The sequence below is a fragment of the Macrotis lagotis genome, chromosome 5, assembly GCF_037893015.1.
Source record: "Macrotis lagotis isolate mMagLag1 chromosome 5, bilby.v1.9.chrom.fasta, whole genome shotgun sequence".
NCBI classification, from domain to species: domain Eukaryota; kingdom Metazoa; phylum Chordata; class Mammalia; order Peramelemorphia; family Peramelidae; genus Macrotis; species Macrotis lagotis.
Window position 1 is genome coordinate 73,647,100 of NC_133662.1, and position 24,269 is coordinate 73,671,368.

The window sequence follows — 24,269 nt, forward strand, 5'->3', positions numbered from 1 at the left end:
ATCAACAAGAAAGATCCCCCTGAATACCTGTCTCACTTTGGAGAGGTGGTACACTGCACAATTAGAACAGATCCTATCACAGGTAGATTGAGGGGATTCGGATTTGTGCTTTTCAAAGATGCTGCTAGTGTTGATAAGGAATTAAATCTGTAAGGATGTTGATAAGGAGTTGAAAGAAAACAAACTGGATGGCAATATGATAGACCCCAAAAGGGCTAAGGCTTTAAAGGGAAAGAAGTATTTGTTAGTGGTGAACACAGCTGAAGAACAAATCAATTGGAACATTTGGAAAAAATTAGTAATATTGAACTTCCTAAGGGCACAAAAAAACAAATAAAAGACGAGAATTTTGTTTGACACTGCAGTTGGCAATTGAGGTCAGAGCTAAAACAGTAATCAAGGATTCAATAACGATTGCATATGGAAATGAAGAGAGTCTATGGTGAGATCAAAACTATAGTAGACATGGTAAATATGAGTTTACTGAGTTAAAACAATGGGAATAATGGATATAGACAACCACTATTGTGGTTAACAAAGCAGTATGGTAAAACATCCCAAGAGGGTGGTAATCACCAAAACAATTAGCAGTAATGTTAAAAGTGAGCCATGGAGAGAACAGGTTCATATGCTACAGTAGCCTATCTTGTAGCATGATGACATTGAACTGAGATTGATTTATTTGTGAGACACAACTGTGCCCAATTATATGTAGAACAATTTAATTGGTTTTGCTTTATTCTTTTATTTCATTTGTAAAATTTCACATTAAATGATTCTCAAAAATAAATTACTTGTAATTATTAAAAAAACTGATGGACTTTGAATGCTAATTGAAGCATACTTTTTTCACTTTATTCTTTTTCTTTTGATCTATTTCTTCTTTCACAACTATGACTAACTTGGAAATATGTTCTACATCAGAGCTATCCAACCTTACTTTTAAGTTTTTTATTGAAACAATGGAAAATATATTTTGATTTGCCATTTTATTGAGAACTCTGCAGTAGCTCAGCTTGGTTTATCTAAGCATTTAAAGTAAGCCCACAGGGGACTGCATAAAATTTTCTTGTGGGCTGCATTTTGGATAGCCCTATTCTACATGATAACACATATGTAACCTGTATCAAATTGACTACCGTTTTCAGAAGAAAGAGGAAGAAAAAATTGGAACTCAAAATATTGTAAAAAATGAATGCTAAAGGGGTCTGCTAGGTGGCGCAGTGGATAGAGCACTGGCCCTGGAGTCAGAAGTACCTGGGTTCAAATCTGGCCTCAGACACTTAATAACGACCTAGCTGTGTGGCCTTGGGCAAGCCACTTAACTCCATTGCCTTACAAAAACCTAAAAAAAAAAATCTAAAAAAATGAATGCTAAAAAATTGTCTTGACATGTAATTGGGGAAAAAATAAAATACTATAAAAATAAAAAAATTTCTCATTCACACTGGCTCATATGGGAAATTCAAATCTCCAACCTTTTCAAACAGGAAACAAGCATTGCTTACCTACTTCTGTATTTGGTTAAGCTCCTTTTTTTGTTTTGTTTTTGCAAGGCAATGGGGTTAAATGGCTTTCCAAAGGTCACACAGCTAGATAATTAGTAATTGTCTGAGGCCAAATTTGAAGTCAGATCTAACTCCAGGACCAGTGCTCTATCCATTGTACCACCTAGATGCCCTCATAAGCTGTTTCTTTTTTTTTTCTTTTTTAGGTTTTTTTTTTAAAGTTTTTTAGTTTTTGCAAGACAATGGGGTTAAGTGGCTTGCCCAAGGCCTCACAGCTAGGTCGTTATTAAGTGTCTGAGGTCAGATTTGAACTCAGATACTCCTGACTCCAGGGCCAGTGCTCTATGCACTGTGCCACCTAGCCGCCCCTTGTAAGCTGTTTCTTGATAAAAGTATTACATATTTTAGTGTTCAAACTAACAGGATCTCTAGTTCTACTATATGAATAAATATGTATTTATTCATATATATTTATATTTATAAATTTGTATTTACATCACATTACATATTCTTAATTAGTTTCAAGTATATATCTTAAGGTATATAAACTCTAGTAAGGGAAAATAGAATTCATTTTATCCTTTATAACTTACCTTACCTACAAGCAAAGGAAATGATACTTTGAATATATAATCATCTGAAAAACTCTCTTTTTTTTCATTCTTAATGCATGGTGAATATAACTTACAAATGTACTTAGTATTTCCCAGAGAATAATCCTTTTTTTAAAATTTTTTGGGGGTTTATATTTATTTTATATTAAAATAATCTTGTTGTGAGAGTAAACATAACCCCCCCCCATAAAAAAGATGAAAAACCTCAAGAGTAGTAAGGGAGAAAAAAAAATGTACTTCAGTCTGTGTTCAGATTCCAAAGGCTGTTTCTGGAATTTCCTTCTTCACCATGAGTTCACCAAAGAAGTTGCTTCAATATTTTCCCCACAGTTACTATTACTAGCTGTATTTCCCTCCACTCTATTCCTCCCCACTCTCATTTATTCTATTCTCTCTCCTTTCACTTTGTCCCTGTTCAAAAGTGTGTTTTACTAAAGAACAAACTTAATAAAAATACGCAACACATTGGTGTGAATCAAGATGTAACTTTTTATTGAACTTATGCCTTACATTTGCTGTGTTTCTGTGTGTTTGAGGGTAAGGGTTTTTTGCTGTTGTTTGTTTTTGGTATAGCAGAACATGAAATCATAGTGAATTGTAGCTAAATTTCTTTCTTGTTTTGACAAGTTAATTCTTACAAAGTGTGTTTAGTCCATTTTTAACATATGTATGACTTCTATAATTTTCTTCCTTTTAACTCTGTCTAAAATCTTGACCAAGATGATGAAAATTCTGAAATTAAACCTTTTCAAATTCAGGCAAAGAAAACAGTCTATAAGGCTAATAAATTTTTCTTTTAAAATATAGATTGGTTCAGATGAACCAGGCACAGAAAACTTTGTGAAAACAATACTGCAAAGACGTTTATCAACCCTCTTTCAAGCTAGTCATTCTATATATCCATAATTAAATATTCATTCTGTAAAATTTTATTAGAGAAACTTATAATCTCTCAATCTGACTTCAAAAAGGCTACCCAATTGCATGGGGAGCCATAATTATTTTAACTTCAGCTAGGCAAGATAGTATTTTTGCTTCTTCCTTTCCACTGTGTTCAAAGACTGAGATCACAATGAAGAATAAGCTACTCCAGGGGAACCTAGAACATCTTCAACTACAGGAAAACAGGTGCTATGGTGAAGCATTAATTCAAAACATCAGATTCATTACTCTTATATGTGGCTATCATTAAATTCTGAGCATTAATAGTAGATTGAGAAAGCAAAAGTTAGGGTCCCAGTTTCAAATATATCAATTTTCAAACAAAAAATAAGAATACCAAGAAACATTTAGCAAATTTTTCTAAATTATATATCACAAATTCTAAAATGGAAGATATCTTTTCTAATGTCACATTTTTATATTATCGTCACTTATGCTTCCCCTTCCTTACAAATTTAACTTAAAAGCAAATAATTCTACTTAAACTTAACATGGTTAAATGTTTACCATACATTTTTAATAAATTATCAAAAACACAATTTGTGAAGTCTCCTTTTGATTACACTTATACTTAAAATCACTGCTATGGACAAATTAAATTCTTCTCTTATTCCAGAATAAATTACTGATGTTATGAAAATTCTTTCCCTCAGCCTATTTCCTACCATAAAGATTAAGAGAATGAAATATACATATCTAATCTTTAACAGATTAGTATCCATGCTTGTTCCACATGGGTACAGCAATGGGTCCCTGAGGTGCCCTTTCAACAATAACAAACTCATCAGGGTTGCCATATGCTTCATAATGGATCAACAAGTCTTGTATTGCACGTTCCTCAACCTAAAGAGGAAAAGAAGGGGGGGGGATTAAAATCTTAAGTTAAAAGTTGTAGAAATCAAGTAGAAATATAGCTACTCCTGACTCTGTAATGGTCACTTTTTAAAAGATAAGTGCTAAAACAAACTTTAGGACTGTAAACCTTCTGAGGATAAGTTGCATCTAGTTTTTATCTCTGTTCTTGCACATTACCTTGCAAATAATAATTATTTGATGAATTAAGTTGAAAGTGCTTTCCATAGAAAAAGAGAAAACTTCACAATTTAATAAATTTTCTAAGTTATATATCCCAAATACCCTCCCATTAATATTTGTATTAGGGAACTATATAGTTTTGGTTAATTGTGTTTTTAACAATTTAATCTGACAGACTGATCTGAAGGATTACTACAGTCTACAAAATAATAATGTCTTTAAGAGTTAATGGTAAGCTTTGAATTGTTCCCTTACCTGGATAAGGGCCAATGGTTTTTCTCGAATCCTATTAAGAGCTGCCTCTTGCTGCAGCTCTTCTTCTACAATAGCTGCAAAAGTTACAGGAGCACTCATAACAGGGGCAGACAGTGATGAAGACAGCCAAGGACTGCAAGAGAAAAAAATATTATGAATTTTCATTTATCATTCAAAGCAATGTCGTAAAATATATTCTTCAGGGATAAGTAACTTGATAAAGATCTTAGAATCAGAGAGACCAGAGTTCAAGTCCTCTACCTGACACATACTGGTTGTGTGATCCTGGGAAATTCATCTAAACCTTCCCAGTGTATGTAGGAATTCTAAGATTCTGGAGAAGCTAGGTGGTACAGTGTATAGAGCACCAGCCCTGGAGCCAGGAGGACCTCAGGTTCAAATCCAGCCTCTCAGACACTTATTAATTACTTAGCTGTATGACCTTGGGCAAATCACTTCACCCCATTGCCTTAAATAAAAAAAATCTTAAGGATAAAAAAAAAGAATTATAAGATTCTTAGCTGCAATGTTAATAAACCAAATGGAAGAGGGAGTTTCCAGATCCAGCATTTCCCAAAACCAATGAAATCACTAATAATAATGATAATAATAACAACAACAACAACAACAATAGCACCTAGTATTTACACGGAATTTTAAGGCTGGCAGGAGAATTAAGTGTTGCAGTAGAGAATGAGGCCTGGAGTCAGACTCTTCTTTGTGAATTCAAATCTGGCTTCATATACTTACTAGTTTCGTGATTCTAAGCAAGGGTCTTGTTTTCCTCAGTTTCTCATCTATAAGATGAGCTGAAGAAGGAAATGACAAACTATTCTAGTAATCTCTGTTAAGAAAATCCCAAGTGGGGCCATAATATTTAACTACATAAGTAACTACCATTTGCAAAGCAAACTGGTCTAGTCCCTAGCTTCATATTATTATATGCTACTATTTAATAGAGTTTTATAAATGCTAATACCTTTTAGTTTTTTCTACAAAAGAAGTAAGTTAGCACAGAAATTTTTTAACAACTTCAAAAGTAATGAGGTAGGAGGCAGGAAAAGGAGGCCTTAGTGGCAACTATCGTTCTATTCATGACTAAACAGGAATGGAATATAATAAGGGTTTCAGCGAGGACCCTTAACTTAAGATAAATCATGAAACAGACAGAATTTATATCCAGTCATACAATATCTTTTTTCATCCCCCCTTTTTAACTAAAAAATCCCTTTGCTATGATTAGGTTTAGATCTTGTGAAAGATCTAAAAAGTAGTTAAAACCAATTAATTTAACATTACTTGGGACTCTCTAGCAGTGGCAAATCTGAAGTATGGTCACCTTCAGGTCCTGGGTTACTTCGCATTGAATATCTACAAAACAAATACCAAAAGTTGTTATAAAAAATATTCTGGCACTGAATATTGACAGTAGAAATTCTAAGTCAAAGAGAAAAGGAACAAACCACTTAAATAAGCTCCAGAAAATGAAAGATCTAGAGACTCAGAAGACTGTAATATTCTCTCATTTTATAGAGAAACTGAGACCCAAAATATCCATATGAAATGACATACCTAACATATAAAGTTATGTAGTGGCAGAGCTAGTCCAACTACCGGTGAGTTTTGCTTTATACTGTACAACCCTGCCTTCTCGTTGAAATTTGAGTGAAAAAGTCAACAAAAGAACATATGTACATTCATATAATCTATAAATGTAAAAATATTACCAAAGGCCCTGCAGAAAGTGACTAGAGTCTTGTAATACTTTAATGTTTTCTCATCTGGTTTTGTTCATGTTTCCAAATTTTCTATATAGTATGGTTTTAGAGGTATTCAATTCTCAACATATTGTTGTTGTTCAGTTGTGTCCAATTCTTTGTGATCCCATGTGGGATTTTCTTGCAAAAGATGCTGATTTTACAGATGAGAAACTGAGACAAACATGTTTAAGTGACTTACCCAGAGTCATACAACTAATAATGTCTGAGGTCAGATTTTTAAGTCAGGAAAATAAGTCTTCCTAACTCCAGGTTTTGCATTCTATTAGCTGTACCACCTAATTGCCCCATTCTCAATTTAATATGGTTTAAACAGGATGGTTCACTATTTACATTTTAGTCATATTCTAGGCTGTCCATTTCTCTACTAAGATACAGTGAATCAAAATTAATTCAACACTCCAAAAGTTGTCTGACCAGTACAGAGGGAAAAAGAACTGCTACTTCCCTTACTCTCTGGATAACACATATCTATTAATGTAGGCATGCAGTCCACAGTCACAGACACACACACAGACACAGACACCATGTGCACACAGCTAGATCACATTCTGAATCCAATGAACAAAGAGGCAACTAAAGTATGAAAATCTTAGGTCTTTTTAAAAAATAAAACACTGCTGGGCCACTTTCTGACCACAGAGTACCACTACCAACTAATACCACTGGTTAATCTGCAAAAATGTTCTGACATTCTCAAAGAATACCAATTATAATTGCCTAAAAAGTCAACAGTAGCAACTACAAATTAACCTAAAGGATGTGTATTACTGCGAATGACATGTGGTCAGTTGAACACCTTCAACTAAATTTGGAAGGGACAAATGATACACAATGAAATCACAAGCAATTTTCCAAGATTTTCATATACTACAAATTTATTATATTATAAAGTCTTTCTAAAATTTATGCATGAAAATTAAAGGGCCTCAATTCTATAATTAAATAAAATTTCAAATGTACTTTCAGTAAACAATCAGTTTAACAATATATATTATTCTTCCATTAAACTGCTATGACAGTGTTCCAGTGTTCTTAATGGCTATAAAAGTGGAGTGCAAGCTCATTAAAAAAAAGGTTGTCCTCTCAAAGAATGTAATTTTCACACTATGGAAAACCCAGAAATTGTCCACTCAGGACAGAATATGAAGTCAACATTTATTAAATCTTGAGTTTTAAAATATTTAAGTAATTATTTAGTATCTAATATTAACAAAAACATGTGCCTCAAATGCTGATAATCTCCTTAAAAGAAAGATTCATAGTCAAAATTTTAAAGTACATATCCTGGCTTTTCTTCAAATTGATATGCACCTAATAAAACTTGAGGCTTTGATTTTAGTAATCAATACCTAAATTAATTACAAACAGAAATTAGAAGTAATAAAATCAAATTTTTCCCTTTTCCTTACTAGTAGTTAGAAGCTAAAAAAAAAAACCATATCTTCTCATAGATATTTTAAAAATGGGTGCCAAGACATGGGGGAAAAAAAGCCCATGCAAGTTAATAACTAACCTAAGGCATAAATTCACAACTATTTTTACTAAAAGTTTAAGCATGATTCCACATTTTGTAAACATGTAAAATTAAGAATTAAACTACCTTTACCAATGTAGATTCTAAACTGAAGACTTTCAACATAAATGTCAGGTACAAAAACTTGTGCTGAAGGTTTTTAAATTTTCACCAATTAAAAATTTATAAGAATAAACAAAAGTTGAAGACTGAAGAACAGTGCTATTCTTAAAACTATTTACTCAGTGTCCTTCAACTGGGGAATGGCTTATCAAACTGTGGTATATGTATGTCATGGAACACTACTGTTCTATTAGAAACCAGGAGGGACCAGAATTCAGGGAAGCCTGGAGGGATTTGCACAAACTGATGCTGAGTGAGATAAGTAGAACCAGAAAAACGCTGTACACCCTAACAGCAACATGGGGGTGATGATCAAACTTGATGGACTTGCTCATTCCATCAGTGCAACCATCAGGGACAATTTGGGGCTGTCTACAATGGAAAATACCATCTGTATCCAGAGAAAAGAACTGTGTAGTTTGAACAAAGACGAAGGACTATTACCTTTAATTTAGGGGAAAAAAAAAAAAAAAAAAACTCTGATCTTGCTATCTCTTTTACTTTATGTTTCTTCCTTAAAGATGTGATTTCTTTCTCATCACATTCAATTTGGATCAATGTATACCATGGAAATAATGTAAGAACTGGCAAACTGCCTTCTGTGCAGTGGGGTGAGGGGAAGGAAGTTAAGATTAGGGGGAAAATTGTAAAACTCAAAATAAATAAAATCTTTAAAAAAACTATTTACTCATCTTGGGAAAAAATCATACTTTCTACAATGAGATAAGAAATTCAGGTCATTTGTGGAATTTCCTAAGATGCCAAAAAGAGGAAAAAAATGAAATACTATGATTATTTCCAACTAATTATTTACTATTTCTCTATTTAAACTCTCTATACTTCAGCCTGAATGATTTACTTACTGTTAGTTAAATATGCCATAAGCATTCCTTTATCCATGTTCTTGCTTTTTTGCTAAGCTAGAATGTGTTACTTTCCAGCCTCCTCTCCATTTCTCCAAGTCCCGTTTCAGCCCAAATGAACTACCTGTAAATCACCTATCTGGCAGCAGTTATCACATGATCTTTGTGTTATTTTTTTGTACTGCTATTATATAAATAAATACAAGCTCTGCACTTTTGAATTTATGTTCAATTATTGCATTGATATTTAACTTGGTTTTGTGAGGTTTTTTCCTCCCTAAACAGACTATAAGTGCTTTTAGAGCAAGATCTTTGATTATTTTTTTATACCTTTAAGGGTACTAGTACAATATTACAGGAAGTGTTCAAAAAGTATTTATTAAATGAACAATTTTCTATTTCACAAATTAAGTTATGATGCTAAATTTTAATTAGATCCATTTTATGTCAACATATTATTGTACAGCCATACCCCAACTCATCATGAACCCACAAGAGATTTTCTAGGCAAAGTTACTACAGTAGTTTGCCATTTCCATCTCCAGCTCAAGTGAGGAAACTGAGGCAAATCTGCCAAGAGTCATACAACTAGTGACTGAGGTCAGATTTGAACTCAGGAAGAAAAGTCTTCCTGTCTCTTAGGTCTCTGCCACCTAACTACCTTTTGTCAACATATTTGACAAGATAAAAGAAAACAAAAATCCAATCTTATTTTAATAATTTTTGTCCTATTTCTGCATACATATATATATAATACTACAAAGATATTTAAAATAGTTTATAATTATTGAATACCTAGCTATATAGCATTTTATGAGGTTCTAATACAATAGAAGAATACAAATTTAATTTCTAAAGAAAGCTGGAAAAGCAATTACATATGTAATATATAAAAGTAAATAATTAGCAACCTTAATCCATAATATGCTCCAGTGATAAATTACAGAACAAATATTTTGTTCCAGTTCCATTTAAATTAAAATTCTTAGATGTAATCTTATTATTCAGTTAAGAAAACTTCCAGGGATAGTGTTTAAAAACAATATAAAAGTTTAAAACAAAGTAAAATATAAATAGTGATTTATATGCAACACTAAAATCTGTTCTGAGAAATCCAATTATTCACTTTATTAAGTAATTTTTAAAGCTTACTTCTTATATTAGCAATGCAATTCTAACCTTAAAATGTCTGAAATTTTTGGTGTGTAAGCCATACAAAACACAGAAACCATTTTCCTGGCACTGGATGGTATCATAAAAGACTGTTCAGTTTTCAAATATAATTTGATAGAATTGGAAAAACTTGTGCAAAACATGGAGAGGGAAGTATGGAAGTATGGAGATAAAAAAGAAATTAAGACTTTTGATATTTAAAATCTTAAAGAATTAAAGGCCTTAAATTTCTTTGTTTTGCTTAAAGAGAGGAAACTAAATGCACCCTTTACAGAATAGACAAGTATTAATTGATTTGATTACACAATGACCACTATTAAATGGTTATTATATTTATTTGTAACTCTAAGAGTTCTCCATTTAAAAAAATATTTAGGTCATATGTAAGAAAACATCTGAGAAATGTGAACAACCTTAATAGATGGTAGAGGAAGGAAAATTTTACTTCCCTAGAAATCTTCAAAAAACAAAAAAAGGAAATGAGTGGATTTGATGACTTCTGGAGGTCCTTCCACATACAGGACATGCAACCAAATCCTACCTCTGCTACCTGTGTAACCTTAGTTAAGTCATTTAACTTCTCTAGGCTTCAGTTTCCTTATTCATAAAAATGAAGGTAACCTCTAAGGTCTCTACATCTAGAATCCTATAAATGCACATACAAGTGATTAACAAGGTCAAGAACTCAATACTTCAAGTCATTATTTTAAAAAAAAATGTTTTTCCAGAGCATGAAGTAGACATATTATCAAACACGCATGGGAAAATACTCATTTGATGCCATCTCAAATTTCAACAAGAAAAAAATTATAGCTTAATATATCTTAGAGAATCTCATCAACACTCATTTATTAAGAACAGTCTCTCTATTCCTCAAAAGCAAAGAGGAGATGACATGTACAACATACATAAGTATAATAAGTATACAAAAAACCAATCTATGGGGTGAAAGCACCTAGAGAGATCAAAAGAGATTCCATGTAGGAAGGAGATTGGAAATTCTAAGAATGAGGATGAAGTTCCTTAAAGGCATAGAAGACACCTGGTACAATAGCACAAAGATGTAAAGTCCTCTGAATGAGGAATAGCAAGAAGGCTAGTTTAATTGAAATGCAAAGTAGGTAAGAAGGAATAATGCATAATAAATCTGGAAAGGTAGGTTGGCCCACATTTTAAATACCAAATAGAGGAGTTTACTTTGTTTGTTCAAGGATGATTTTGGAAGGTATAATTTGAAAGACAAATATTAAAATGTTCCATTTACTTAGACAACCAACAAAACCAAGCCTTCAACAAGTCTGTTTTTACTAGGTAGGTATGCTTTGACAAATCATTCCAGTGCTTTCCTTTCTCTGGGATTTGATTTTTCTCATCTGTAAAAGGATTAAGTAGGAATAGATGTCGTTTACGGTCCCCTTCCCTTCTACTATGAAATATTATAAATGACTAACACTGGCTTACTAAAATATGTCTATTTATCATAAATGTTACCTATATCTCAGAATAAAGCTGTATTCCATTATGAAAAAATTTGTCTAATAATGCTACTTTTGACTAGAAAAGTTATTCTTCTAAATATATTCATTCTTTAAAATTTAACATATGAAATGTCTGGAAATAGAATTCAAAAATGAGAATGGGGAAATAAAACAAGGATTGTTTACAGACATTTTCTTAAAAATTAGCATGAAAATTTCATTTTTGAAAAGAACTACTAAACATAACATTTTCAAAATATAAATGACAGTTCTTTAAAATGCTGTAGAACATAAAAGAAATAGAATTCTCCAGTGAAAAATGAAAATTATTATTCTATTACCTTTCAGATTTTAAAGCTTGAGAATCTTCCATTGCTTTAAAGCAAACTTTTTTGACATGATTTCTTGGAGTGTGATTTGTAACAGATTTTTTTTCTTCTAGTAAGAGATCTCGGAATGACTTGGGTGAAGTTGAATTGAGAGACGTCCTATAAAAGAAAGCACATCAATATGCTGACTTTTTTAAAACAACTTTAGTGATTCAACAATATGTAGAATGTGAAAAATTGATATTGACATTTCAGTTACTTCTTTTTAAAAAGTGATTCGGTGATCTTATGCTAAATAAAAGTGTCACAATTTTTAAAAAGTCAGTGACTCAGTGTTTATTAAATACCTACTATGGTTGGAAGGTACTGTGCTAAGTATTGGGGTCACAAATAAAATGAAAAAAGAGCTAGATAGATTTAGGAAAATAAAAAGATTAGGATCAAATGTAAAAAAAAATTAAAGCAATGGGAAAGCAATTTTAGCTTTGTATAACCATCAAACATGAATTCAATATTCTTTCTGTCTTTGAAAAAAAAAGGGGAAAAATGTTTTTTATGACTAAAGGCAGAAAGAAATACAAGCAAGAGCCAAAGTCTACAATAGACGTGTTTTGATGAGTTAGTTCACCACAGTGAAGATATACAGATAATTACATATATCTCTGTGTGTGTGTATATAAAATTACCTGTACACTACATGTGTATGCATTCATATATATGGATATGTGTGTATGTGTTTCCTTTGACATCACAGGTTATTTTGTTATACACACACACACATAAATTTTATTCAAGTTCTATAAATACCTTTTTGATAGTTTGGCATAGCTTGAAAGTATTGTCTTCAACAGTTTTTAAAAGCATTGGTATGCCATGCTAAAGATAATGCCAATGAGTACAGCTCAGGAGTTTAGGGGCTAATACACACAGTATCAAATAAATTATATATATATATATATATATATATATATATATATATATATATATAATATATATATATATATATATACATATATAGATATATACACACTGATGATTCTTAAGTCATCAAGAGTCAACTTATATTCAGTATATTATATATAAGAAATCATATATGTATACTTTAGAAATATTTTCACCAGAAATAGTTATAATTTAGGAATTTCTACTATAAAAAAAAACACTCTAAGAGTTCCACATAGCCAGTTTTATTGTAGTTGTCAGCATTTACCAAATACAAAGAATCAATTTCTATCATTTTATCAACTAGGGTATGAAAGGTTTTGAGATCACAAACACACAGTATTTAAAGAAAAAAATCAACTTATTCCACCTGAAAGGAAAAAAAGTCATCATGTATTTTCAGGAAAATCTGAAGTGATGAAAGGAATTGATTACAGTTCACTCTTTTATTTCCTTAAACTAAAGCAAGTTTTTTTGCTGTTCTGCACATGCAGTAAACTGATAAATGAGTATTCATCTTCTCTACTCTCTATATTTCTTAAAAGTATCTCCCTTATTGTCCATTCTTTAGAATCCCTTGCTATACAGGATGCCCTAAAGTCAAAGGAGATTACAAATATAGGAAGTGTTCTATGGTACTGACTAGAATTTTTCTTTAATAAGAAAAATAAAAAAAAATATCTAAAGAATATAAATTTTAACCACATAAATTTTCAAAATATGAAACATTACTTTAGACAATTCAGACATTGTGGATTATGGCTAAAGTCATAAATTACTTAGAAAACTTTACCAAAGAAGTCCTCTGAAGTACCATTTCCCCTTTGATTAGTTTTATGATTGAGGACAAGTGAGATATCAATATTTACCTAATTTCAACATAATTAAATAAACCACACATTAACAAAAAGAAAAATAAAAAGATGTACAAGAAAAAGAATGAAAATGCTGATCTATGCTTATCCTGATTATATTATCCTTTAAATCTATAAAGTGAATTTGTGATCAACTGTCAAGTCACAGCTCTGTATCATTTAATAAAGAAAGACTTTAAAGAATATATGAAATTTCAGGAGCTCTTTGAAAGAAAAATAAACAGTTCCACAATAAGAAGTGGTACGTAGGTTATCCTAAACAAACTAGAATCTATGAAAACACAGTGCTTCACTAGTGAAGAAATGAATTGATTTATCTAAAAGGCTAAGTACAAGATTTGTTAGCTAATACAAAAATATGTTTGACTCTTTAGCATAGTCTTGAAATTGTCATCTCTCTTAAGTCATCTGGGACAGCATGATCAATAGCTCTGAAGCTATAAATTCAGATAATAATTCATAATTATACAAAGCTTTAAAATTTATAAAGCATTTTACATATATTATCTTATTTGATTCCCCAAACAACCTGAGTTAGTAGGCAGAATTATTGGTAATATTGATAGATGATTCATGAAAGACTTTGAAGAGTTCCATATAAAACACTATTTTTTGAAGCAGTTTGTAGGGAAAAAAGGTGAACTGGTTGTTTAAGATTGATGAGGCATTAAGTGAAGCATAATGACTAACAAAAAGAACAATGTACTTTAATAAATAAAATATAATTTGACCTGCAACTTATAAGGGATTTCTCTATCCCCTTTTTTAAAGTCATTTCAAGTGCCCCCCCAAAAAAATTACAAAATTATTTCTCACTTGAGATATACGGATTTTTTTTTTATTACTGAGTTTAAGAGCACAGGACCCGATAAGGGATTATGTAGGTAACTAGGGGTGCTCAATTTCAATTAAAAAAAATAAAAAGTTCTTACCCCCTAAAAGAAGAAAAGGTGGCCAAAAAGCCAAGTCTGACCACTGACCACAAAAAAGGCATGTAAGACAGTCCCAGCCATCTCCTAAGTTTGATTTCCAAAATTGAAGATACATAATAGATTATATATTTCCAATTTGTTCCTTTAAACATTAATGGCCTAAACTTTACCCTTACTATCTTGTTTCAACTATCTTTTTCTTATCTAACAAGAACAACTGTGATCAATCTGTGAATCATGAAATTTTATTTTTGCACAGTTTTCCTACTGTGAAATCTAGGCAGTCTCTATAAACAACATAAAATAATTATTTGTCTATGCTTTAAAGCTTCTGTGTCTAAAAAAAAAAATGTAAATGTAAACCCAAACAAAATACTCCAAAGAAAATGTACATTATGCCAATGAATATTTTGGGAGCCATAGGACCTTTCTTAAAGAACATCTGATATAAATTTTATCTGCCTTCAAAAAACCCTAACTTTACTTTTTAAGTTATCCTTTACAGATAAAAAACAAACAAAAACAAAAAACTGGATGTTTCTTTTAGCTAAAAAAGATAAGTATGGTGTAAAGTATACTGTGTCTTTAGTTAACCAGGAATAAATGCCAGTACTATCTCCACCCTTTTGGCAGATATCAATGCCAGTAAAGTTTCCAAGACAAGTATCTCATTTCCATGGAGCACAAAAACTTCATAACTGTATTCATAAAAGCAGTTTATTGCCAAATTTCTCCTAACAGTATTTTGGGGATTTGTGGTCACTAATGATATTGCTCTTTATTTTTATACAGAACTACTCTGGGTAATCTCAATTTAATAAGAGGACACAACATATGACTGCTAATACTCACAAAATACCTCAAATCTCACTTGTAGTCCGCAAGGGTTACTGATAAATTACTTTAATCTCCCCGTCAAAGGTCAAAGTGATCTTCCTAAAGGATAGGCCTAATCATGTCATCCTCTCAATTCAATACATTACAGTAATTGTCTATTACCTCCATTATTAAATATAAAAGATCCTGTTTGGCTTTTAAAAGTCTTTCAATAACCTGGTTGGTTCTCTCCCTCTTTTCAGTTTTCTCATTTCTAACTCCTCAGCCATGTATTCTGCAATCCAGTAACAGTGATATTACTCTTCCTCACATAATACACTCCATTCCTAATTGGACATGTTCACCAGCTGTCCCTCAAGTCCAGAATTCTTTTCTTCTTCATTTAATATTCTTGCTTCCTTGAACTTTCATACCTCAGCTAAAAATCCCCCCTCACCTTCTGCAAGAAGTTTTTCCTGAATTCCTCTCATTCTAGGGCCTTTTTCCCAGTCTTCTCCATTAAATTGTGTGTTCTTTTGAAAGCAGGTATTGTTTTTACCTTTTTTTGTAATCCTGTAACTTGGCATAGAGGCTGACACATAGCAGGGTGTTTAGTAATGATTATTGTCTTAAGAAAACAACGTAAAATTATTTCAATTTTTCTTTCATCAAACATGAAAGCATTTTCACTGATACTTTACTTTTCTAAGTCTTGGGCTACTATTTTCCATCTCAGCAGCCAAAGGAACTTTATGGAAGAACTTTTATAGACATCTTGTAACCACACAAAAATTAAACACAGTTCTATTCCCTAGCAAAAGTGACACTGGAATTTTTCACTTAAGAGAAAAAAAGGCTAGATAGAAAAAAATGACAAATTCCACAATAATAGAAAATATGGAAGATCTTAAAAGAATATGGTTAGCTTCTCTAAAAATAATAAAAGAAAGGTGTCAAGCTCACTATTTCTGTGCTGCTCAGATTAAAAGATAAATTATTGGAAATAGTTAACAAAATAAATGAAAATAAAACACAACATAGGTAATGTTATTTTGTGGTTTACTAAGCCTGGAGGAATCCATTTAGAAGTACCATAAAATAAATAAAATCCATTTTAGTATATACCACAATATACATTACTATTTAAACTACAACATCAAAATAGCAGGACATTTTCCCTCAAAATAGAGGCAGAATAACTCTGGATTCTTCAGTGCTGTAACCATTAACTTTTTTTTCCCAAGGTATGGTACTTGGTACACAGTATGCAATACTTCATTTATTCACATAAAAAATCTCGGTGCTGAATCAACAATTATCAACAATACTTGGTACTGATTTAAAAATAAAGAAGTATGTCAGTGGAACAGAGTAAGCAAGGATGATTCAGAAATAACTAAACTCAATAACCCAGTGTTGGATAAACCCACAAACAAATTACTTAGGAAAAAATTCTCTAATTTATAAATAGACAACTGAAAAAACTGGGAAGTAGTCTTACAGAAATTTAAACTAAGACGTATCAGTATCTTACATATTCCACAAAATGAGTGTGACTTAAATATTAAAGATCACATAACTATAAAAAATTAGAAAAAAATTGATCACATATCTTTCACAGTTATGAATAAAAGATGATAATAATGGATAGATAATAATGATAGAGATAACTACAAAAGATAAAATGAAGACATATGATTATGTGAAAATGAAAAGTTTTTGCACAAAATCAGAGTATCAATGATAAGGGAAGTAGTCTGTTGAGGGAAAAAAATCTTTGTATCAACTATTTGATAAGAAATTGATATCCAAAATATATGAAAAATCTAAGACCAAACACCTTTTTCCATTAGGTCAAAAATATGAATAGGTCTCATGAGAATTATAAACTTTTAATAAGAATATGAAAAAAACTCCAAATCACCAATAAGGGAAATGCAAATTAAAACCCTGAAGTTTATACTTCACAATTAGATAGACCAGGCAAAGATAATTAAAAATGGGAGTAGTCAGTATTGAAGGTTTTATGAAGAGACAGGCATGCTAGTACATTGATATACCATTCAGGAAAAAAATTTGGAATTTTTCAAATGAAGTGACTAAAATATCCATTCCCAGGGATTTCAATGACAAAAAGAAAGGCTGCATATATATTAAAAGCTTTTATAGCAACAGTTTTTGTACTATCAAAATATTGGGAATAAAGAAATGTTCATCAATTTGGGAATGATAAAATCACTTGTGGTACATGAAAATAACAAAACATTGTAATGAGTAAAAATGATAAATGTTATGAATAGAGAGAAGCAAGAAAAGACTGATATAGAATGAAGTAAAGTAAGCAGAACCAGGAAATCAATATACCCAGTGACTTCACCAACTGAATGTTGAGAAATCATCAAGAAGCTTGGCTGCAAAGAAATGATGACTTCTCTTCCCATTCTTTTGTAAAAACAGGAATTCCAAGTTCACAGGTGTAAAATCACTGATTACAAAGGTCAAATTATTTTCAATGTATTATTGATTGGTTTTCCTGAATTTTCCCAATTCACAAGATATTTAGCCCTTTATTTTAATACAGCCCACCTCCAATCACATTAAGCAATTAGATTTGATTGTTCTTCAATGGACCATATATTGTTCCGAAGGGTATATAAGCTATGAATCCATATCCATCATTGTCTCTGGCCTAAGAAAGATAGTCAAATAACTGTCTTTTTATTAATAACCTTCTGGTCTTATTAATAAAATGATTAAATTAGCCATAAAGATCTCTCAAATCTTTTTAAACATCAAAAACACAGTGTATTAAACTCATACATCTTTTTGAATCTTATTAAAATGCTAATATTAAGGTCATTAAACCCCATTATTTCTCATTTATACAACTTGCCCCCAAACATTTTTCCATTTTATTACAAATTACTCCTCTCAGAAACTCTTTAAGTTCAAACTGAGCTTCCTTCTATAATATTATCATTTCTCATCACTGAAACTTTGTACAGGTTAACCCCCCCATGCTTGGAATGTCTTCATCTGCAACTGTAAGCATCTTATTTTCTTCAAAAACCACTTGCTTTGGGACCTTCATGATTCCTTCCAGCAATTACATTCTCTTCATCTCCATTACTTTAAATTCTATTTGGTTTATATTTTAAATATGTGCATTCCATCTCCTCCTTTAGAATTAAGGGCAAGGACAGCTTCTTTTTTGTGTTGATTTCTCTTTTTACTTGCAGGTGTTCTGCCCAGAGGAATGTAAATTTTGATATCTCAAACCTAGTAAAAGTATCTCCAGGTTTACAGGACTCCAAATCACTCTGATTCTCATTGGTTTGGCCAATAATAAGTCCCAGGTCAAGCCCTATTTGAACACTGTTTAGGCAGTCATTGGCTCAGAGAGAATGTAAATAGCAAGTTTTGGCCAGAAACCCTAAAGGTCTTCCCCTCCCAGATTGTTTTTTATTTGATGATTTTGCAAAAGAGGCTATTTTTTTTTTACTTCAACTCTTCCTTACTAGCCTAAATTATTGAGAAACCCTGCTCCCCTCCAAGTTAGACTTTTTTTTTTTGGATTCAATAAAAGTGTACTTTCTCTACCTCATCTCTTACTTAGCCTAAATCACTAAATAATGCCTCAATCAAACAGACCTGTTATTAAAGACCTTAGGTCAAAAAGTTCAGGGTCTCACACTTCATTCAAGTGCCATCTCTAGTTCACCTCATTTATATCTGACTATTGGACCCAGCAGGCTCCAGAGGAGAATGTGAGAGAGGCTGGTGACTTTGTACGAATTTCCTCTACATTGCCCCACTCCCTTAAATTCAATTCACTCTCATGTCATGGCATTACTTCTCTAATGTTATGGTCTTCTTCATGAACAAAGGACAAACAACAAGTGCAACAACATTTTCCTAGAACCTAGAACCATGGTTAACACACAGAAGGTATTTCATAGGATATTACTAATTGGAGTCCAACTTCCATATTAGTAGTTTTCAAGTCTCTATTGATAAAACAAAAATTACTAATCTTCAATGATCTATTTCTTGAAAAATTGAAAATATAAAGGATGAATTTCAATTATCAGTGACTAACAGATAAAAGATTAAAGACGTGTATCTTAATAAATAGTATTAAATAACTGGAATAAAAAAACTATCTTGCAAAAAAGATATATATATGGGGCTATTTTAATGTAAAAGAACATACCAGGCATTCCCTGGTTTTGTGGTTTTTGCGGATAAAGAAGGAGTGGTCAAGACCGTAGTTTCCACACTATTCATTCCTGGGTTGTTCTCCTTGGCAGCCATGGCAATCATTTTTCTTTGCTTTTGAGAAAGCTTAATCCCATGAGAAGAGGTCTTGCTGCAAATTAAATCAAACACCAAAAAAATGTTATTTCTGATATTTAAAGGAGGCTAAACAAGATCACTAGAGACTAAAAAAGATCACTAGAATTCTAGTCTATTTTGACAAGATTTTACTGATGTAAAACTAAGTTGAAGATAAAAATATTCTATAGGATTAAAAATAACTGGGGCAGCTAGGTGGTGTAGTGGGGGGGCGGCTAGGTGGCGTAGTGGATAAAGCACTGGCCTTGGAGTCAGGAGTACCTGGGTTCAAATCTGGTCTCAGACACTTAATAATTACCTAGCTGTGTGGCCTTGGGCAAGTCACTTAGTCGAATTTGCCTTGCAAAAAAAAAAAACTATATATAAGATCTTTATTTGTAATGCTCCTCTATCTTTACATACAAAGGTGATCTGCCATTCACAATTGCTGAATCAAAATACTGATTTAAAAGGAAAGGTATATGTTATATTTATCAGAAGACAGACTAAAATCATCAACTCAACTAACTCAAGATAGCATAAAATTATTTAGAATGAATTAAAGAATAAAGGTCAAAATAAAAGAAAATACCAACTAGTTCATCTTCCTGAGAATTGTATCCTGATACAAAATCCATTAAAGTTTTTATTTTCTATATTGTAAAGCATATAAAAGAAAATGATAGCTTGAAGTGTAAGTAAATCACATGATTAAATAAAGAAGGCTAAAGATCACACAGTAACTAGATGTACAGCCAATTACATTAATATCAAAAACTACTCTGACTTTCTTAAAGAGACCAACATTACAAAATGAGTAGAGTTCTGAGCTTGCAGTCAGGAAAGTCTAGTTTCATATCCTACCTATTCTTGCTAACTGTAGTAAGGTCAGAAAAGTCACTTGACCTCCATGTGCTTCAGTAAATCTTTAAGGATTTATCCTTAAAGTCATAGCTCTACCCTAATTAACAAATTTCCTGAGTTCAAAACTGGCCTCAGACACTTAATAATTGCTTGGCTGTGTGACCTTGGGCAAGTCACTTAACCCCATTGCCTTGTAAAAACAAAACAAAAAAAATGCCATAGTACAAAGGTACATATCTAATTAAAAATTACATATTACATATTTAATTAAAAATATGAAAAATTCAAATTAGCTCTAATTTTAAAATATAAATGAAAATTATAAAAATGTATCACTATATAAACCTAAAACATTATTTTTCTGTGACATATTCTTATTTTTCTGGCAATGCTTCCCAACTGACCTTGAATTTGTCTTTGGTGTAGTTCCACACTTTTGCATATTTTCTTCAATTTCCATGATGGTTCTAAGATCCATGGCAGGAGGGCTGACCGGGCTGAATGACATAAAAAAGGTTACCTTTCAAGACATTCATTTTCACTTACATTCCAGTTTCTAACCTTCACAGAAATTGTCTAAATCATATATAAGATCAGTAATCAGATGTATAATTTATGTCTACTTCCTCAATTATGGGAAACCTCAAATAGAATGTTTCAGATAAAACCTTTCTTTATATATGTATATATAAATAACACAACAAAAATACTTTCAAAGTCATTACCATGTTAAATGACATAATTAAAATGTAACTCTTATTTTTTAAATAGTAGTTAAGGAAAGGGAAGATTGCTAACTTTTCTTGGTCAAATGACATGCCACACAGGAATTCACATTAAATTTTTATTGGTTAAGATAAAAGAGGACCTTGAAAAGCACTTCCTTTCTTTTCCATTTTAAGCTTTAATATTTATATTAACACAAAAGACTTAAGGTAACATTAAGTAAAAATGAACCCTTTAATAAAGAAACTAGAATATTCTCTTAAATGTAGTCAAAATCTACTAGAAGGGATTGCTAAATGATAGAAAACTGTCTGAATTACCTTCACGGATCCAGAATTTCATACCTACAGAAAATCCCTATATATTTCTTGACAAACAATATAACTTAATTACTATATTTGTTTTATTTGACTTTTCGTTCTTGTCTAAAAGAAAAAGTCTAATTATTAGAATGAAATAATGTTCCTATAAGGACTTAAGAACCATTCATAAGATGTGCCAGACAGGCAGCATGATTAGAAAAAAGTATCCTAGACTTGAAGTAAGAAGAATTTGGGTTCAAATCTCTGAAGAACTGGATCCACATCTCTAACTGTAGTATACTAGAAAAGTCATTTAACCTCTTTGAATCTGTTTCTTCATCTGCAAAATAAGGATAATAATACTTGTATCAATCACCTAGCATTCAAAGTTGGAAGGAACATACTTTGTAAATTTTCATCAAAAGGTCTATAAATGCTAGGAGGAATGATTATTATTGTCCTTTAGGGTGGGAAAAGCCACATTTAATTCAAAGAAAGTTATTTCAGAAATAAGAAATATGGCTAACTATGATCTTGACTCAACCTTCCTTGCATTATAAATGTGAATTAACTATTATGAGAATTTTCTTAAATTCTGGAATTTGGAATGAGAATACATTTCCACTGTCCATATATTGTGCATGCTCCAACTAATTTCTCAAAATTATGAATAATTTTAAGAGTTAATCAACAGCCTACCTTAGTGCTCCTACCAAAGCTCCTTTAGTCTGTCATTCTGTTCTTTGTTCTAATGAGCAAATATGGCTGAAATTATAATTCTTTTAAAAGGACACCACAAAAAAAATGTGTGCTCAAGTTTCTCAAAAGCTTCAAGAATTAGGCAAAGAAAATCTGATGGAGAGCCATTATTAATCTTGGCCCCAAATCTCCAATTATAAAATGAAAATGAAATAATCAAAGCCCAAATGCAAATGTTCGTACCTAAATCCCAATCTATTTAAATAAATCCATCATTTTAGTAAAGTGACAATCATTGTTTATTAATTTTGTAAGATTTCAAAATAGGTAAGGGATTTCTGCATTATTCTGCATTTTTAAGCATTTGTTTTTTATTCTGTATTATCTATTAAGTGAGGATGTTTCAGGAAAATAAGTAACATTCACATGCTATTTAATATATATTACAATAAATGTATGATATCCTGGAGCAAGAATTCTTAACCTGGTATATGTGAATTTAATATTTTAATAACTATGATCTAACACAATTTTTTTCTATGTAATCCTATGTAGTTTTTGGATTAAAAAACATAATTTTGAGAAGGGACAAATAGGTCTCACAAGACAGCCAAAAGTTTCCATGACACCAAAAAAGATTAAAAATGACTGATTTAGAAAATCATAACTGAAAATATAAAGGCAATTATTTTGTTTTTTATAAATGTAACAAAACATTACTGTGCTATAAGAATAAACACAGCATGATGAAAATAGAGAATTCCAGGAATACTGAACCAAATAAATGAATGAATAAATGAATGAATGAATAATAAATAAACTGAACCAAAGGGAAATAAAAAGTTGAAAGAAAAATGACTATAACAACATGAATGGAAAGAACCACCACAAAAAAAATCAAAATACAATGTTTAAAAATTATAAAGAACACAGCCCACAGCCAAAAAGGATATGAAAAGACACCTCTCTCTGCTCTTTTGTGACAGTCAGGCTCTATAGGTAGTAAACACTGAATATAATGCTAAATTTTTTTCTACAGATTGACTAGCTTTTGCTTATTTTTTCTTTTCCTCTTTTTCATTTTTCTTTTAAATTTTTTTTTCATAGTGGTTACTTTCTGTGAGAAAAAATTTCTCAGTTGGAAAAAATTGAAGTGATAGAAAAATAAAAGATCAATAAAATGATACATGTTTATATTTGTATTTGTATAGCTCTATTTCTCTACATATGACAAGGTGTAAAACTGTAACTGTAAGAGGATGTAGGCAATAATCAACTCAGAACTAGTAATACAAAATCTAATATTGCACCTAGAAGCTTAGGGCACATAATGAAGGCTAGTCCTCCACACTCTCTGTAAACCTTCCTTCCTTAGAAGGAATTGTGGCTAAAAGTTGATGACAGATTATATGAGAAATAGGATTAGCCTAGAACAGGGAGGAATAAAAGGACACAAATTATTAAATATTTATAACAGATAGGCAACTAGTTAAATATGAATTTAAAAATGAAGAATACTTATATGAAGTTAACTTGTGTCCCAGTGTAAGGGACAGAGAAGGTACAAATTAATAAATGCATAGAGGGAACAAGATATTGTGAAGCAGAATATTCAGGATGAATAACTGAATAGCAATGAGAAGTAGTAGGGTACCTATGAGAGTCAAAGGAATGGGAGATTAGAAAACAGTTTAAAAACATACATCATAAGGCAACTGTCTAAAGCTTTAAGTTGCTACAGAAGGGTCAATCTACAATTCTTCACCAGGAGCTCCCTACATAGGTGAAATCATACATTCAATATATGTTTATGTTTTAAAAAGATCATGTGTAATATACATTGAAAGCCTGTGCATACACCTCTATGTATATGTACATTACTGTCTTTCTCAAAAATATATGGTGGAGGGGCAGCTAGGTGGCACAGTGGATAGAGCACCAGCTCTGGAGTCAGGAGTACCTGAGTTCAATTCCGGACTCAGACACTTAATAATTACCTAGCTGTTGTGGCCTTGGGCAAGCCACTTAACCCCATTTGCCTTGCAAAAAAAACTAAAAAAAAAAAAAAAAACTCAGCTCAAAAATATATGGTGGTGTCAATAAATACCTAAGGATGCTTACTGTTTTTATTCCATTGCTGGTCCTCTAATGGTGCAATAGTGAA

The 24,269-nt window shown here is 31.5% G+C and overlaps 1 protein-coding gene across 2 annotated transcripts in view; it reads right to left on the reverse strand.

Annotated features, from left to right (window-relative positions):
• Positions 1 to 2,591: 2,591 nt before the first annotated feature.
• Positions 2,592 to 24,269, reverse strand: part of IBTK (inhibitor of Bruton tyrosine kinase) — an 87,101-nt gene continuing 65,423 nt past the window's right edge. Inside the window, exons 25-30 of one of the 2 annotated variants that reach the window (XM_074237388.1) lie at positions 20,783 to 20,875; positions 19,393 to 19,548; positions 11,627 to 11,773; positions 5,654 to 5,725; positions 4,355 to 4,487; positions 2,592 to 3,907 (exon numbers count right to left, since the gene is read on the reverse strand). In XM_074237388.1, the coding sequence (XP_074093489.1) occupies positions 3,776 to 3,907; positions 4,355 to 4,487; positions 5,654 to 5,725; positions 11,627 to 11,773; positions 19,393 to 19,548; positions 20,783 to 20,875 (733 nt within the window). In that variant the 3' untranslated portion in view covers positions 2,592 to 3,775. The remainder of the gene's footprint in view (positions 3,908 to 4,354; positions 4,488 to 5,653; positions 5,726 to 11,626; positions 11,774 to 19,392; positions 19,549 to 20,782; positions 20,876 to 24,269) is intronic. The other variant, XM_074237389.1, reaches the window with a different exon arrangement.